At 41.6% G+C, this 17,518-nt stretch overlaps 2 protein-coding genes across 3 annotated transcripts in view; both read right to left on the bottom strand.

The window, feature by feature from the left end:
* The window catches only part of numbl (NUMB like endocytic adaptor protein), a 66,191-nt gene extending 64,955 nt beyond the window's left edge, over window positions 1–1,236 (bottom strand). The window contains exon 1 of the mRNA XM_085131552.1: window positions 760–1,236. The gene's annotated coding sequence lies outside the window, so the exon portion shown is untranslated. The remainder of the gene's footprint in view (window positions 1–759) is intronic.
* A 2,456-nt stretch (window positions 1,237–3,692) lies between these two features.
* Window positions 3,693–17,366, bottom strand: coq8b (coenzyme Q8B). Of its 2 annotated transcripts, none has more exons than XM_085131558.1 (16): window positions 17,232–17,366; window positions 16,521–16,702; window positions 15,727–15,880; window positions 15,384–15,589; window positions 13,741–13,807; window positions 12,765–12,839; window positions 12,262–12,381; window positions 12,092–12,177; window positions 9,731–9,871; window positions 9,563–9,644; window positions 7,819–7,912; window positions 7,295–7,436; window positions 6,416–6,523; window positions 6,271–6,336; window positions 5,978–6,064; window positions 3,693–4,784 (listed from the first exon to the last, which is right to left on the bottom strand). In XM_085131558.1, coding segments are annotated over exons 1-16 (1,917 nt in total). In that variant the 5' UTR covers window positions 17,233–17,366; the 3' UTR covers window positions 3,693–4,478. The 2 variants fall into 2 exon arrangements, with proteins under 2 accessions (XP_084987684.1, XP_084987683.1); XM_085131557.1 differs by having other exon boundaries at window positions 15,727–15,883.
* Between the last annotated feature and the right edge of the window lie 152 nt (window positions 17,367–17,518).

Genomic DNA, 17,518 nt, shown 5'->3' on the forward strand with positions numbered 1-17,518 from the left:
ACAGGCAGCAATGAGACAAAGAAAGATACACCCTTGGAAGAAAACTTTGAAAATGATGCAAACACGCCCAAAAGGCACGATTCCCCACATGGCGTGATGCAATGGAGAGATAATGCAGAAAATCTTGGAGATGCATGGAAATATTGGCCTCTGCACACAAGCTGATGTTGGCTAAAACTAAAACAACCCCATGAACCAATAAGTTACTACTACTTTCAGTTCAATCAATAACACATTATCTCATTCATCGTGCCACTAAAGATCAAATAAAGCTGATTTCCAGACCTCAAATACTGTAATAGGGTGGTTATAACACCTATAGATCATCAATACAACAATAAAGTTGGAGTTTTTCTTAAATTTTTAGAGCATTATCTGGAGACTCCTGCACAATTAGACAACCTGTGTGCACGCAGTTGGGGTGAAAGAGTCGATCAGAGTCCAGGCACAGTGTAGTTGTGGTCTTTGGTGATGGATCACAGCTGTGAGCTGTTATCATAAAGACCGAGGCTGCCACATTTCATTCATTTCACATATATGGGCCCGCTGGCGAGGTCCATATCAGAGCGGTGCACTTCCAATGAAACATTAAATCAGCTCCCAAACTATTTACATCAAGAATTTAAACACACGCTGAGTGGATGGCTCCATTCTTGGTTGTGGGTCCAGTCGTTATGGAGACATTACCGGATTGCTAAATAAGGCTGGAAGTGTCAGTAAATCGGGATGCCAGATTGGACGCGAATCCAGTGAACTCACCCAAGAGAACGACGGATGATCGGCTCCCCGCTCCTCCTCCTCTGTGTAAATCCAGGACCCCGGACACAAATAAATTAGCCCTGTACGAGAAGATTGTGTAATTTCACAAAAATCCCCTCTTCATCCGCACTACCAAAGCGATGGAGTGGAGGCGACGTGGAGCCGCAAACCAACCTGGTCGGCGTAGCCTACACACACATAAACACGCAGGCACAATTTTTTTTTAAAAAAATTTAAAAAGCAGGGAGTCTGTCTTATTCGTGCGATCAAAGCGATATTTTCCTAAAAAGGCACCGACTCGGGGTTTCGGGAGGGGGGGCTGATTTCGGTGGAATCGGTGTAGTAATCTCGGATGCTTTGGTTGTTGACTGTGCACTTACTGGGCTGCTTCCCCCGGCTCCACCCGCTAACCCAGCCTTCCCAGTGCGCCCATTGGCACAGACAGCCGGACATGCAAATCTACTCTTCCCATTGATGTTTTCCAGAAAAGAAAAAAAAAGCACAGCGTTGTGGTTCTGTTGCTCTACTGCGCCACCGTGCGGCATCTAACCTGCTGTGATTCACGGTTTACTATAGCCCTGTTTTAAGAAAGTCCCCGTGCCTCCCTAAAACACAGGTGTCAAACATAAGGCTCGGGGGCCAGTATCGGCCGACAAAGACTCCAGTCCAGCCCACTTTTAGCTTCATTGTCAGTGAATGAATGTGAATTATGTCTCGGCAGTGAGCTACCAGAACGTTTTTCTGTCATTTTACAAATGTGTTTATTTGTTCTGACAGATGTCTTTCATTTACTACAACTGCATTTCTTTTTCATGTACAACGACTGATACCCACTGTTGAAATTACACTTCTTTTTCTTGTATTAAATGCAATTAAATGTTTAGTTAAATTACTTTACACTGACAGAAGGGGGAGGTTTGCTGGTTCGGCCCACTTAACATCAAAGTGGGCTGTATGTGGCTCACAAGTTTGATACCTCCGCCCTAAGAGGACACCCACCCATTTTAGCAAGGCACAAAATTTTAACTATAATTTGCAAATATAGTTAAATTATGCCCTCTAACACTGAATTTCTCCAAGATTACAAGCACTTTCTTTTCAAAGATTTTTAAGAACACAGTATTTTACATATTGTGAAGCAATGATGTAGAAAGTTCGTCGATTATTAAATGTTAAAAAGTCCATACTGAACGCATGGCTGCTTTATTAGTTACACTTTCCTAGTACCAGATCAGACCTTTCTTCAGAACTTCTTTCATTTTTTGTAGCACAGATTCAACAAAGTCGTGAAAACAGATGTTAGCCCTTTACGATGTTCACAGATGTTGGTCCATATTGACATGACAGCATCACACAGTTGCTGCATATTTGTCAGCTGGAAGCTCTCACTCTCAATGGTGCACTGTTGGATTGAGATCTGGTGACTAAAATGACAGATTAAACTGACTGTCAGTTTCAAGAAACCAGTTTTAGATGATTTAAACTTTGTGACAAGGTGCGGGATCATGCTGGAAGCAGCCATTAGAAGATGGGTACACTGTAGCCACAAAGGAATGATCCTGGACATGGAGCCTATAATCTAAATGTCACAACAGAAACAGAGACTCATCAGACCAGGCGATTTTTTCCAAGCTTTTTTTGTCCAGTTTTGGTGAGCTTGTGGGAATTGTACCCTCAGTTTCCTGTTCTCAGCTGACAAGAGTGGCAGCCGGTGTTTGCAAGTGTTAAGCGTGTATTTTTCTGGCGATATACTTCACAAACTACATCACACACAGCTGTGATGAATACTGTGCTGCAAACAGTGCTCAGACTATATACAAACATGTCGCTGGAGCTTGTCAAAAACCATTTTCAACATCATATTCTAGAAGAAAAACATACCAGTAAGTCTGCAATAGCCTAATTAAAACTGGTCTGATTAAAACTAGTGACAAAGGTGGCAGTAATTCTGACTATTATATATGTTGGTGGGTATTTTATAAGTGAATCATATATTACATCCTACTTAATGTTGGAGAGGAGAAAGTTTGAGACTGCTTCCATCATGGTCACATTTTTCACCAAAACTACTACTCACTCTTTTTGTCTCTACACACAAACAAAATGTAAACAGTGACACCTTCAATGACGATACGTTTTCGCATACGCACCACATTTAACACTACATAAACGGGTTGGTTCTGGTAGAAATCACCTCACACCGGTCCAATGTTGAGCCTCAGTGAAAGGTCTGAGACCAAGAAAAAAAAAAAAAGGCTAACTCTGCGCCAATAAACTGAAGCCAGCTGCTTCTTACACGCAGAGAAGCACTTTAACTTTCCATTGCGTGAAACTACAAGAGAAGAATGTGCTTTTTCTTCTCTGTACATGTGCAGCGGCCCATTTCCAAGACTCAGGAAAATAAACTTGATTCCAATGCAGAGTGCAGGAACGAGCCGACCTCGCTGTAGGAGCAGCTCGGCAGCTGTACTGTGCAGGACGTCGCGGCGCTCAGTGGAAGGACTCAGTTAAAGCCCCTTCCCCAATCTCTCTCTCTCCATCAGGTTTTTATAATGCCAGTGAAGGCCCAATACTTCTGCTCCCATGATTGTGTGAGAGCCTTGCAGGCAGCTGCGTAGTGCTCTAATGGCTTGGTCGCAGACTAAACTGGCAGCGCTGCCTTGGAACGAAAATAGTTCCTGGAAAACACAGCTCCATCAATGCCACCATTAGCTCATATCTAACATTATTTCAGCTCAACTACTATTATTACGCGTAACTGTCAATACAAGACCATTGCAGGAAAACGGTGAGGTCAAACATGGCCTCTGGTCACTGACATTTCCCAAAACAGGTCTAAATGTGAAACGGAAAGATCAATAGGGTGTGGAAGAATCATTTGTTTGTAGACACCTGCCAGTAAAGCTCACTTTGTGACAAACACACAAACAAAATACTGTTTCACATTTTATTTCATTACAAAAGTAAAACATGCACAGCACACTGCCTTCTAAAGATACAGTACAGGTATTTGCAATAAATAAGCATGAAAAAGAGCTGACGGTACTTCGTGTTATGGAGTTTTATGCCAAGTGCACTTTATAATGCAGGGCCATTATTTTGTAGGGTCCATTAGACTGTCTTCTCTAATTAATCTGATAATCTGGTCATCTCGGCTGGCAGCCATCACATTTAGGTGAAAGCTTTATTCACCAACTCATCAGCAAGCACAAAATGCCTTCTATAAAAACAGGACTCGGCAGTTGGCAGCATCTGTGATTCAGTGCAGGGGCAGTATCATCACCCCCCAAGATAGAAGATACTCGCTCCACTTTAAAATAAGGTGGAGCTCGCAGGCAAACCCGGCTGAAGCTGAGAGGACAAACAGAACATGCAGCTCTCCTTGCTTTGTGTGTTTATTTTTACAAAATCTAATCAGAAAGCCTGCACTTCTCTGTGATCAGTTCATTGTTTAATTTCTATCTGTACATAAAAGTAAAGGTCACACCAAAATGTTGTGTTTGGACATCCTTAACAACATCCTCACACTGATGTGAGTGACGTGTAGCAGCAAAAGTCATTCGTGGTCCTTCTTAGAGCACGCTGGCAAAGTCTGTTGTTACTGACATGGTGTACGTCCAATCCAGTGGCTCCACTTGTGGAGTTAAGTGTGACTCTTTTCTGTCTCTGTACTCCTGAGCCACTGAGAAAGGCAAATTAAGAAACTTGTCTCAGAACTGCTAAGCCCTAGCCTGCGCTGCATGCCCGGCCGGCCTACGCTGCATGTAGGCGTGGTACACATCGAGGAACATGTCCTTGCACGGTATTTTCGCGTTCAGCTTGGAGCAGATGAGGAAGGAGCCGGCCATCTTGCGGTGGAGGGAGTAGGTCTCCTCAGGTGGAGGGGTGAGGCGGTGGCGGAGCATGACCGGGATGAGGCTCTGAATGCGCTGAGTAGTGCTCTGAGTGCCAAAGTCGAAGGGCTCGGAGGATGCGAAGGCTTCACCGAGAATCATCACCGCTTCCACGTGAGCATCTGCGAAGGCCTGTCGTGGAGCAGGAAGAAGAATTACAGCAGGCATGTTAATGTCAGAGCATTAAGTATGCATGATATCTTGGACTGTATATATAATTACATGTGTTTTCTTTAACTGAGTCATATTTCATATAATAAATGACACTTTAATAGCACACATAGGCTGATACACGCCAAAAGTACTTGCTTGTCTGCCTTCACACGCATATGAACTTGAGAGACATCTCATTATAAATCCATAGGGTTTAATAAGCCATATTCCACAATTAAAAGTGTGCTTATGGGAATTTTTGACCATTCTTCCAGAAGCACATTTGTGAGATCAGACATGGATGTTGGACAAGAAGACCTGGCTAACAGTCTTCAATATCTATCGGGTTGAGGTCAAGCCAGTCAGGTTCTTCCACACCAAACTCACTCATCTGTGTCTTTAAGGACCTGCTTTGTGCACTGGTGCTTGACCTTATACACCTGTGGCCATGAAAGTAGTTTCTCCTCTTCAAGATCTTCTTCTTGTGCACCTCTGATCTGCTTTTATTGCAGCTGTAATTTTAAGACTGTGTGTAAAATCCACTGTTTCCCTTTGCAACATCTGCTCAAGCGTGTCAAAACAATGATGCTTCAACTTGAGGGGGACCGAGGAGCACGGAGTCAAATCAGGTGAGTAAAGATTCCAATCGTGTGACCACAAAACTCCTATTATTCCAGGTTGCTGTTTGCCAGCAAACAACAGCTTAGGTTTTTTCTGCTTAATTTCCTCCCACGCTCCTGACCTGAAGCGCTGCCTTTGGGCTACAACACTGTGGACTCCTCCTGCTTGGTCTCTGGGTTGTAACCAGAGAAATGACTGTCATTAGCAGTTTGATACGGAAGAGATGAAATAGCAGAAGGGCAACCTTAAATGCTTAGAACTGGACTTCCACAGAGCAGCAACTCTGCAAGCAGTCCTCAGGTGCATGACAAGAGACCCTTTAACTTGAAATGAGTCAAAGTTATAAATCAGGTAAGCATCATATTGCATTCATCTACTGAAAACAAAAGGGAGACTTCTTTAGTAAACACATAGTGAAACGGGGTAAGAGCATAAGGGCTGTGCGCTGCAGTGAAACAGTGCTGAATGCAAACAAACTGAGAACACAAAAGAGACAAAAACAGATAAAGCGTACCAAAAATAAGCAGCAGCAGCGACTAAAATAAAACTACCTTGGCCTCAAAGCCCGTCAGGAATTTCAGGTCCTTGGATTTGGAAAGAACGGTGGCTCGATCACCAACAGAAGCTGCATAAATCACCTGAGCACACAACACAATCTTGTTTATTTACAGAGCTCCACTTTCAGGCTGAATGTGTGCACATGCATGCGACTGTTCATAATCTCTTTTTTTTTTTTGCCTTGGCTGACACAAAATTTAACCAAAGGCTCCAACGTTAAATTATTGAGAGAAACCTTGATGCATAAATCATGTTGCGAGGTTGACTGTGGGCAGATTTATCATACCTGTATGTAGTCGTCTGTGAAGGATTCTGGGTAACTTCTGCACGCTCCAAAATCCAAAAGAACAACCTAAAGACAAGAGTGAAATGAATCTGCTGTATTTGACATCTCTATTAACATTGGTTTAAACATGGCATGACTGCCCCACCTTGTTGGTGTCTGAGTTGTAGAAGAAGTTGGCCCAGTTTGGATCCGTCTGCATGAATCTGAACTCAAACAGCTCCCTGAGACACAGCTGCAGGATGCTGGAACAGATCTGAAGTGGAGAGAAGAGGCTTGTGTTCACCATCATGCTGTCATTTAACAATGTGACATTTCCTTCCACCTTTTGGATCCTATCCTGTGTAGCCTTCTCATGGTGCTGTGATTCCCTGCCACACTGTGTCCACTCTGTCTAAAATTTGTTGCCTTATCTCAGCTCTGAAACACATATTTCCACAGTGACACAGAGTATCACTTCCACACTGCACTGTAGGTGCTGCTGAATAATTTACCACCAAGTCATTTTGTTCTGAGAGATTTATATGAATCTGCACTTGTCGGAGTACAACACATGTCAAAACTTATGATTAAATTGCTTTAAATTTTGTTACCAATTACGAATGGAAGGTGAAGACCTCGCATATTTAAATTTAGACTTGGCGACAGGGTAAGTCTTTAACAAAAGCCTCGTATGGGGGCAGAGCTATCCGATCTGCTCCTGCTCATCAGAGGCTTTCAGCTCTAATTGGTTCCTACAATTAGAGCTCCAGACTGTCATGGACCTCTAATTGCAGGCTTCCCAGCCCAGGACAGCCCCGTGGATGATTTTCACTGAGTCTTCTGTAAAACTGGATGACCTTTACTTCACTATGCATATTTTAAACTGAAGCATTTTAATGTGATTTTCTTTTCTTCCTTTCTTTTTAACCCAGCTGAGCATCACCACCACAATAACATCCCCTTGTATTCCAGCGCAGTTCAAACCCTAGCACCTAGACATCTGACAAATGAATGAAATTCACCTGACTGCTGAAGTAAAACACACCTGGTTCCTGGTCTCCTGGTCCAGCTCTACGCACATGTCCAGTGGGACGCCCTGCACCAGTTCCATGGCGAGCACCCTCTGGCCTGACAGCTCATCAATCACCTCGGGGACTTGGAAAAACTCATCCCCCTCCAGCAGTGATCTAAAGGCCGAGGTACGAGAGAGAGCAAGAAAAAAAACAAAAAACAAAAAAAACCTTAATGATATATTTGCAAAATTGAAAATATGCAAAACCAAAATATGCAAAACCAATGGCAAATCACATGCAAAGACAGTTAAAATTAACTATACCTTAACTGCCTGCATTATAATTAAGTAAAGATTACCAAGAAATGCTACATGTGATGCTTGATTTACTAATTACACTTGAAATATATAATCTGGCTCCTCTACTGGTATACTGTACATTATAAAAAAACACAATACATCAGCTAGATGTGTACCCAGACAGCTTAGGTTAACTTCAGTGTAGCTCAAACGATACACAGCAGCACAACACCGGCCTGGGTTCAACAGAAACCTACCTGAACTTCTTGGCACACTGTGCTTCCCTCTTATAGTCACACTCCCATGCCAGTTCTCTCTGTAGAACCTCCAAGCTGTTGTCTGCAAACAGACCTGTGGAAAAATAAATGGTGCAAAGAAAACACACAGACCATGTCATCTTCTAACAGAGCAGGGTAGCTTCTGTCTAAATATAATTCATATACTGCATGAGTATGTAGCAGGGAGAACACAGAAAAAAATCAACATCAGGTTGTAGGCATTGCATTAAAAGTGTATTTTGGTATACTGGTGGGCTATAGGTAAAAGAAAAATCCAGGCATTATTCAAGCTAAGCCTTGGGTTACCATATTTTTTTATTTAGAGTGTTAATTGGGACAAAAATGAATTAATCCAAAAGGGAGCGAGTAATCCCACAGGGCAATAGTCTGTGTCAGAGCTAAAATGTGAGTATTTGCCACCAACAAGCTACGATTGTCTTTGTAAGTGTCTGACAAAATTGAAAAGGATCCCCAAAGAGCCAGATGTGTGCCTAACATGCAATATGAGTGTCAGTGTGAAAGCTCAGGGGAGGAACGGAGCTGCAGTGCAAACATGGGTGAGAAATGAAGAGAGATGTTTGGTGAAAGAGTGCAATGCGTACAGTTACCACAAAGAAAATAAACAACTGTAGCTGCACAAAGCAAACTACAGTCACAAAAAAGCTACTTGCTTTAGCAAGTGTTGCTGCCACTGGATGAAATGCGAAGAGCTTGCTCCGCGCAGCAAACAGCTCTCATTTACAGATTTTATTTTTATTAGCCGTGTAATTCCCTTCCTGACTTCTCGGTGTGTGGATCAATTTGTTTTTACATCTGACATTTTCTGATCTAGCAACCATTCTATTGAACTCTAGGATGTGCATGGCTTTACAGATTATTTCTGCAGATTGCTGAAAAAAATAAAAACACTGAGCCATAAAACTCATCCTGTTTGCTGCAAAGGTTTTTGAGTGGGATATCTACTAACTGAAGAAGAAGTCTTAAGAAAAAAATAGCAGGGAGCAAAAAAAGACCTGCCACAGATGGAGCTGTGCTCATGTTAAGTTATTCATTTGATCTGGCATTAAAGTGTGACGAGAGCGCAACTGACAAAAATAAGCACTTTTACTCTGACATGGACAGTTGTCCCCAGGGATCTAATTATTTTCTCCCATCACATATTCTGTCATCACTCCACTGTGAGTTAATAAAATAAAAGCTTAAAATCCAGCGTGGTCACTCAACTGGTTGCACCAATTATGCTCCGCAGCTACTACAAGCCATTATGCACCTATAATAACTGTGTCAGCAATCACTTAAACAACATAACTTTGAAAAGGTTTGTGGAAAGCCCTCAAACAGGTCAGATGAAAACCACATAAACTACATAAACAAACTAATTACTTATTATTTTAGGCAATTAATAAATAAATATGCAAATTCTTTATTAATAATGAAAGAATTATTACTGTCTGAAACAAGCCTCTCTTGGATAAAAAGCTAGTTTGACCTGCATCTATAGCACCACCTTGTGGAGACACTGGTTATAATTTACACATGGGTGAAAGTCATAGTATAAAAACTTGCAATGTACAGTTGTTTTAAGATTACAAATAAATAAATAACTAAATAGATGAATAAAAATCAGAATTTCTTATTGACTAAATACATCTTGCTGATTTTGAATCTGCTCTGAGGAAAGTCAGACACAAAAAAGGACACTACAGAGTCCTGTAGTTGTTACCTTCTGGCAGAACCACGCTCATTTTCAGTACTGCCATCAGGTTGTCTATGTCGCTGCGGATGCTCTCTGCCACACCAGGGTACTGAGAAGAATAAGAGACAAACAGACAGTCGAGTCCAATGCAGAGAGTGAAACACAGACTGCGCAAGTGTGTCGATAAGCTCCTACCTGGATCTTCATGGCGATTTCTCTACCATCTTTTAAAACCCCGTGGTGGACTTGGCCAATAGAAGCTGCAGCGAATGGTTTGTCCTCAAAGGATGAGAGCTTTTCTCGCCAGCCTGGCCCCAGATCCTCCTCCAGAACTTTCTATACAGTCAGAAACACAGATTGCAGCACTGTCATACATCACACTGGGTAATGCTAAAGATCCCGAGCTATAGCACATGTAAGAAAAAGGCTTAAATAAGGTGTTTGGCAACCACGTGCTGCTACAACAGCACTGATCCGACATGAAGGACAGCGCACAATTCTTCCCAATAACACTCATCAAAACACCAAAAAGTGTAGTGAATAATGTTCTTACTGTAGAGATATTTGTACATAGGGCTTCCTGAAAAGCTCAACTTTTTATTACAACAATATAGGCATTTACAAAATATCCAAATGGCCTTTTATGATAAGAAAATAAAAGGCCAAACTGGTGCTGTAGTGTCTACACATTAATCTTTTTGCATAGTAGGTGAAAACTATATGAAATCCTCAGAAAATAAAAGCAATGAATACATAGCTGAAGTAGTTGTAAATCCAGTTCCATAACAAGATGCTGCATCCAAATAATTGCCCGTCTTTCTGTGTTAGACCTGTAATAGACTAGTAGACTAGGATAGGCTCCAGCCTCCTACAACCCTGAATTGCATAAGTGGTTAAGGAAACGGATGGATGGGTATTGTTTGAAATCCATTTATAAGTGCCTATGGAGAGTTAAAGAAGTAGATGCTGTAGAGGGTAAACCAGCCACAATGCAGGAGTGGTTATAGGCTCAAAAACAACCATGTTTTTAAGAGACCTGAGCAACTGAGATGCACAAGATATTTAACAGGCAACAGTGTCACCCGCTATGCATGACAGGATACATGTCAGGATGAGGTTCAGACTTGTGGCGCATTCAAAGTGACGTATAAATAGAACTACTTGTCGTCCAGTAAGAATCCTGTTATGGAAAGGCAAACAGGATGCTCATTCAGACATTAAGCCACTTTGTTTAGATGCTGTCAGAAATTACTGGAAAGGAATGTGCTGCAGTGGCTTGAATCACAATTATGTAATAATCTCCAGTTTGTTCATGTAAATGGGCAGCTATCGTCACACACTGTGGTTAATTATGGAGTTCCACAGGGTTCTGTGCCAAGACTGATTTTATTCACATTGTACATGGTTCCTTTAGGCAGTATCATTAGAAGGCACAGCATACATTTCATTGCTAGGCAGATAGATGATACCCAGCTCTATCTATCCATGAAGCCAGATTACACACAACAATTAGTTAAACTGCAGAAATGTCTTAAAGGCGTAAAGACCTGGATGACCTCCAGTTTCTGTTAGGATCGTTGGTTTTTAGAATCTTGGTTTTGTGTTTGTAATTTCTTTAGACTATATTATTCTTTGTTTTTTTAGATTCTCTTATGTTTTATTTGGCTCTCTTGTATTTTGTTGTGAGTTTTCTTTAGCAATGTATTATAACCTTTGCAGTGTCTGCTTATATTCTGGCTCTTCTTATTGGTTTTGGAACATTTCATTATTATCTTTTTGTGATCCCTTCGTTTCCCCAGTTAACCCCCCCCCCCCCCCCCCCCCCCCCCCCCCCCCCCCCCCCCCATATTTGTCCGCTCTGCATGTGTTAGTCAGTTTCTGTACAAGATGATTCCTGTCTTACTGTGATAGTCTCTTGTCTCGTGTGCGTTATGTTCAGTCTAACTTCCCTTGTCTTGTTATTCATGATTTTCTGCCCGGAAGTGTCTCCACTTCCCCTAATCAACGTCCTGCTTATAGACAGTATCTGTCTCCCTCTGTCCTTCATCAGTGTACTGTTCATTTCCCTGGTGCAGTCCGTTTCCTGGTCTTCGTTCCCTAGCATCTCAGCTCCTTAGTGAGTTTCATTTGGCTTAGTTTTGTGTTTTGCCTCATGAGATTTTTATCAGCTCAATAAAGGGCTCGCCTTTTTAAAAACTGCCACCTGCCTGTGTTGCACCTTAGGTCCTCACACATCATATTCTGACAATTTCCTGCTTCTAAGATTAGATAAAACTGGCCGTGGCAGATGGCTGCCCCTTCCTGAGCCTGGTTCTACCAGAGGTTTCTTCCACTTAAAAGGGGGGGGGGGGGGGGGGGGGGGTCCTTTCCACTGTCGCCAACTACTTGCTCATGGTAGGGTCGCCCTATTGTTGGGGTTTTCTCTCTATTATTATAAGGTCTTTCCCTTACAGTCTTGAGGAGACTGTTGTTTACATTTCAATCTTTGCAAATAACACTGAATTGAAATAACTGTGTGAAAATAGCTGAAGAGCCAGTAACAGGTCTTGGGCTTACAGTCATCTGCCATGTGGGCATGAAGTCTGCACTCTGTCGGACCCTCTCAAAGATCTTCTGCAGTTGGGGGTTGATAAAGGAGTTGTCTGAAGAGAAAAAGCCACTGTCAGAAAAATCCTGTGAGGACATCTAAAGAGCATTTTGCGTGAAGCCCGTGTTACAGCGTGTACCTTGTATGCTGAGCATCTGGCCTATCTTGAGAGCAGCTCCACGGACCTTACACAGAGTGCTGACTATTCTCTCAGCATTGGCCTCTGACAGGAAGGGAGAGTCTAGCAGGGAGCTTACATCTGTAAACAGAAGCAGTATTAGTAACAATATTAGGTGCAACATATTAAAAGTATCATAGCATGACAGAAGTCATTTATTTCATTTAAACTGCTGCATGTAAATAAGCTCTGGCCTTAAACTGAGACAACTGTGGATAGTGGAGCATAAAAGCTGAGGCAGTGCTACATCATCAAGCACTGCTCATTTAACACATATTAAAGCCGTTATAAATTCTTGTTAGCATATCTGATCTAAAGCCTGTCCTGGGCCTATCGGGTATTGACACATTAGAAACTACTCAAGGTTGACCAGGCGTCCATCTGTCTGCTGAATCTGCCAAGAGTCTAGGACAGAAGGCTCGTTTACAGGATGGAAGGAGAGAACAGCAGTAAAACATCTTTACCTGCTTTTTGTTTGCCTCCTAGTGACTGCTTTGCAACTTCTGCAATGGCACCAATTCCCAGCCCTACCGCCAATCCTGCCGCAGAGGGACAGGAGCAATTTTAACTGCAGGGCCATTGAAGACATGCTAGAGGAAACCACCAATCCCGCACAGATGCTGCTGCTATGTAGCAGGATGGAAGTGTACTCCACTACCTCACATATTTTACCACACCTTTAACTCTTCTTGACTTCTGATGATTAAGAAGCAAGAATTTTATTTTTATTGTAACAGTGGCAAGCTAATAACCAACAGTTACCAAAGTATTGTTAATAGACTCCAAGAATATCCATAAGTGACTGAATGTGTCTCATCAGAACTGTTAGGTTTACACTGAAGGCTTCATAATGGGATTGATTTGTAGATTTCACACCATAGGCTCAAGGTTACATTAGTATTCAGGAAATTCCTCACATGAAGCACAATTTCAGATTCTGAGTGGAGAAAAGAGCCTCCGACATTTCAATCAGCAGTCAAATCACTAAACAGTAGTGATGGCAGAATGGACCACACATGCCTCAACAAGTCAACTAATCAAAAAGTTTGTTTTTTGTTTTTTTAAACAGGAAAAAAAGAAAACACTCAACACCAGATCTTCAAAGTACTGACGACTTACTGAACATTTTTTCTGAAATTTTCATTTAAAATCAATTTTTGTGGTGTAAGAAAAATTCATTCAATTGTGTCTTTGTCCACACCTGACATCATGGAACATATTGCATTTATTAAGCAAAGCCCCCCCCCCCTTTTTTTTTTCTTTACGACTAAAGATGGTCACTGAGTTATGATTCAAGTCATTCTTATGTCACCACTTGATAAACTTGGGTTTCCCAGCTTAGACATTTTAGTGAGCGATCATCTTTGTCCGACGGCTCCTGGAGTCAATTTGAAACCCAGAGACAAACTGAGCAGGTAAACAAAAACAGATTATTCTCACCCCCGAAATTAACCAGCCTGCTGATTCTTGTGGCGGGCACCTTTCTCTCTTTGGCACGATCGCTCAGCTGCAGAAAGTCAAACATGTGAATGAAAAAAAATGTTATTAATAATATCTGTAGTGGTGACTGACTCTTTTCCAACTCTTCCAGCATCTCACTTTACTGCAGAAATAGGACTAAAAAGACCTCGTGAACTCTGGGAACAATGACATGTGGGTGGAAGAGAAAAAATATATACCTTTCACAGAACACACATAAAGAAATCATTATTAAAATAGAATTTAGATGAACACTAAAAGTCAAAAAGACTGAATATGTACAGAAACTCATTAGATAAATATTATGGGTTTTGGCCATCTGTTCATTCACTCAAATAAGATGAAATGTATGAACTCAAAGTAATATAACGATATACATCCACAGTAATCCATATTATTAATTGTATCTGTCTGCATGTGTGTGTACAGTTAGCTCCATAAGCATTCTGTTTGCATTCCCACATGACATGAATCAAACAATGCATTGATATGAAGTGCAGACTTTCAGTTTTAATTCAAGGTATTTAACAAAAGAATTGCATTAACCGTTTAGGAATTCACATCACTTTTAGATACAGTCACACATTTTCAGAGGCCCAAACATAATAAAGACCATCCAGAATATATGGATTCTTTTGAATATTTGGATGAAATTTTTTTGCAGTACGCGACTGCCTGAAGCTTAGAATCCATGGACATCACCAAATGCTGTGTTTCCTTACTTGCTCTGCCGGGCCTTTATTGCAGCTGAATCCAGTTGCTGTTTGTTTGCGGGTCTCTATGAATTCATTTTTGTATTTGATAAATGAAACACTGTTCTACTGGGATGAGATGGCCATTGAACAATCTGCATCGAGAAACTCTTGGTAGCTTCTGCAGTTTGTTTTGGGTCAAGACATTCGGTTGAATCTAATCAGAGCACAGACAGCACCATATTATAAACCCTCTGCACTTCCATCCATCAAGGCATCTTTTGACTGTAGACTTTGATGATGATAAGCATACATCCACAAGAGTCGAGGTGTGCCTCAACTTAGTTAGATGATGTGACGTTGACCTTCTGGGGGGTTTCAGGCCTTTTTGTTATTGCTGAGCTGGTCAGTTCATTCAATACATTTAAGTTTTTCTTTTAGGTTTGATGAAGTGTTAAGCAATGAAGTGTTAATGAAAAGGATCAGAACACAATGCAAAAATAAAGGCAGAGCCCTGTTAATTTTATTTTGTGTTCTGTTTTGGTACCATTTTTTAATGGATTTGTTTAATTTGCCTTCTAAGAGAAGCATTCAGTTTAGGTAAATGAGGACCACTGATGCCAAGATTTTTACATTAGCAGGAATGTCACACAACATGATTGTAAAAGCAGAGTTTTACTTATCTGACAATGAAATAAAAATATTTTTAGGAGCCACTAAAGTAATCGTGCAGGACTATATAACACTTTTATTAAACCCAATGAATTAAAGCTGAACATCTGCAGCACAGTCACACTCTTATCATTTGGTTTAATTCCATTGTGGTGGTGTACAGAGGCAAAACTACAAAACTTTTCATTGTTCAAAACCTTTTGGACCTGACTATTTGCACACGGGCATCCTCAAACCAACCTTCTGTTTGACAGGTTTGGCCAATGCCTGCTTTGCCTCCCGGGCTTTCTTGATGTCCTCAGGTGTGAGCTTGGCCACAACAGTGTTGTGGCGAGACCTGCTCTGGAAGTAGTACCGGTGGAGGGCTGAGGTGTTGTGAAGGAAGCGAGCACCCTGCCCAGGCCAGCCTGCGCCACTTCCTGCCATTCCTGATTTAGGAGGTACCCCTAATGCAGAGGGAAGAAAAAAAATAAATACAATACTTAAGGACTTAAGGGCCAATAACTGGCTGAAATATACACGCCACGTGGTATGGAGGCCATAAGGATGCTATTTTCGATATTCGATAAACACTCAGTAATACCTGTGTGCATCTGTGCTGCAGGTCCCGTTTCTGTTTGGCTGTGCTCCCCTTCAGCAGGGGGGAAATCAGACCCCACAGCCCATTTGGCTGCTTCTTCAGGGTCCATATTCTCCCAGCCCTCTGCATCCGGAAACACATCCTCCTGTACTGACTGCTGCTGCACAAACATACACACACGCACACACACAAAAAGAAATTGCTGAGTGAACTATTGTAGTGCCGGTTTAGGGAGCAGTGTAATCCAAGTTTTTGTAGCTATAATTTTCAGATTGTGGGTTTGCAGCCCTCTCTCATTTAAAAGAGCATCAGTGAGTGACTGAAGTCATTATTTACAGGTAACAAGACAAAAAATATACAATAACATGTCAAGTTTTAGCCTGTCAGATGAAATGTTGTATAGGTTAGAACTTTTGCTTACAATCTGGTTCAGGTTAGGTTAAGAGTTTGGCACTTTTATCTACCCCTTCAGAAGTAAAAGGTTTGGGAATACAGAAACGTCAGTGAACAGTCTCACAAAAAATGTGAGTACCTATATGTCTGCCTCTTCCACTACACACAGATTGAAGCAGGCAGCAACCTTTAGCTAAAATATGAGAAACTCTTATCCAACCTGTGTTAAACTCACATACCCATTTACACAGCTGACAAATTTAATGGGGATTAAATCAGCTGTTTTCAAGACAAGCAAAGAACAGAGTGTTTTGTATATTTGTTTTTTAATTGTGACATTAATGGCTCCTTTTATGTATGACTTGTTATTTTTTACTTTCTGCTTATTTTTCAGTTAAATTCACCTGACTGCCGCCACCCATAAATGTGCCAACCAGTCCTTCTACCACATCCTGAGCAACTTTGACCCCTGCTCCCAGGGCGGAGTTGCAGGCCATTAATCGGAGCAGCTCGCCTTGAGTGGAGACCAGTGAAGAGCCCACTTTACCAGCTCCTCGCAGTACCTTCAGGACTTCTGACAGCATCACTTCAAACACAGAGGAGGGAGGGAGAGAGGAGGACTCGAGTTACAGGTTATGAGACGTTTGAGTGACAATACAGGAAAATATCAGCATACAAAACAGCAAACACACACACCATACTCTAAAATTGATCATTTATAGAAAATGTAGAAGTTTGAGACCTCAGATATTAATGTAAAAGAAATAGTTCTGGGCAAAAACTGCAAGATGATCATCACCCCGTTTAACCTTGGATATACACATCTGCCCATTTTTTAAGAGGCAGCTGTCACGTGTAGCCTCCAACTGTAAGCCACACCACATATAGGCTAAGTATGTTTGCAAGAAATGTCAGAATTAAAGAAAACGACATATGCATCCAACTGGGAATGTCAACTAGCTATTAAGTTAGCTCCTAGTGTTATCCAGGTTGTGTAACTCGTGGACTCGCAGACTAGCTAGCTAACGGTATCTAAATTAGACCCAAGTTAACAACAGGTATACGGAGAAGTGCTGAATGAAAACAAAATAATGTTCCCAAATTAAGTAACTCACTTTTTTCCTATCGCTATTTTTCCAGGTTTATCTCAGTGGCTGCACACTTCCACGACTGCAGAGTGGAATGATCTATTTTGCAACGAGTCGACACCCGGAAGTTAAAATTTGACTAACTTGACTGCGAACCAATCACAGGGTGAATAGGTGTGAAGAAAGACAGGAAGCGTATTCGTTTAACGAATGGTAGTGCAGAACACCAGCCTATAGGAAGGTTGTATCTGAACTGTCTGTCCAATTACAAACCGCATTAGGCGGGACTGAGCGGAGCAGCTACCAATGAGAAG

The sequence above is a fragment of the Neolamprologus multifasciatus genome, chromosome 14, assembly GCF_963576455.1.
Source record: "Neolamprologus multifasciatus chromosome 14, fNeoMul1.2, whole genome shotgun sequence".
Classification (NCBI taxonomy): domain Eukaryota; kingdom Metazoa; phylum Chordata; class Actinopteri; order Cichliformes; family Cichlidae; genus Neolamprologus; species Neolamprologus multifasciatus.

Bases quoted from the DNA above. Each gene is read 5' to 3' on its own strand.
- coq8b (XM_085131557.1), bottom strand. The intron at 15,884-16,520 runs GTGAATTTAACT...ATGTTTGTGCAG, and splicing joins TTATGGGTGGCGGCAGTCAG to CAGCAGTCAGTACAGGAGGA. The intron at 4,785-5,977 runs GTAGTTTTATTT...GCTCCACGACAG, and splicing joins TGACGGGCTTTGAGGCCAAG to GCCTTCGCAGATGCTCACGT.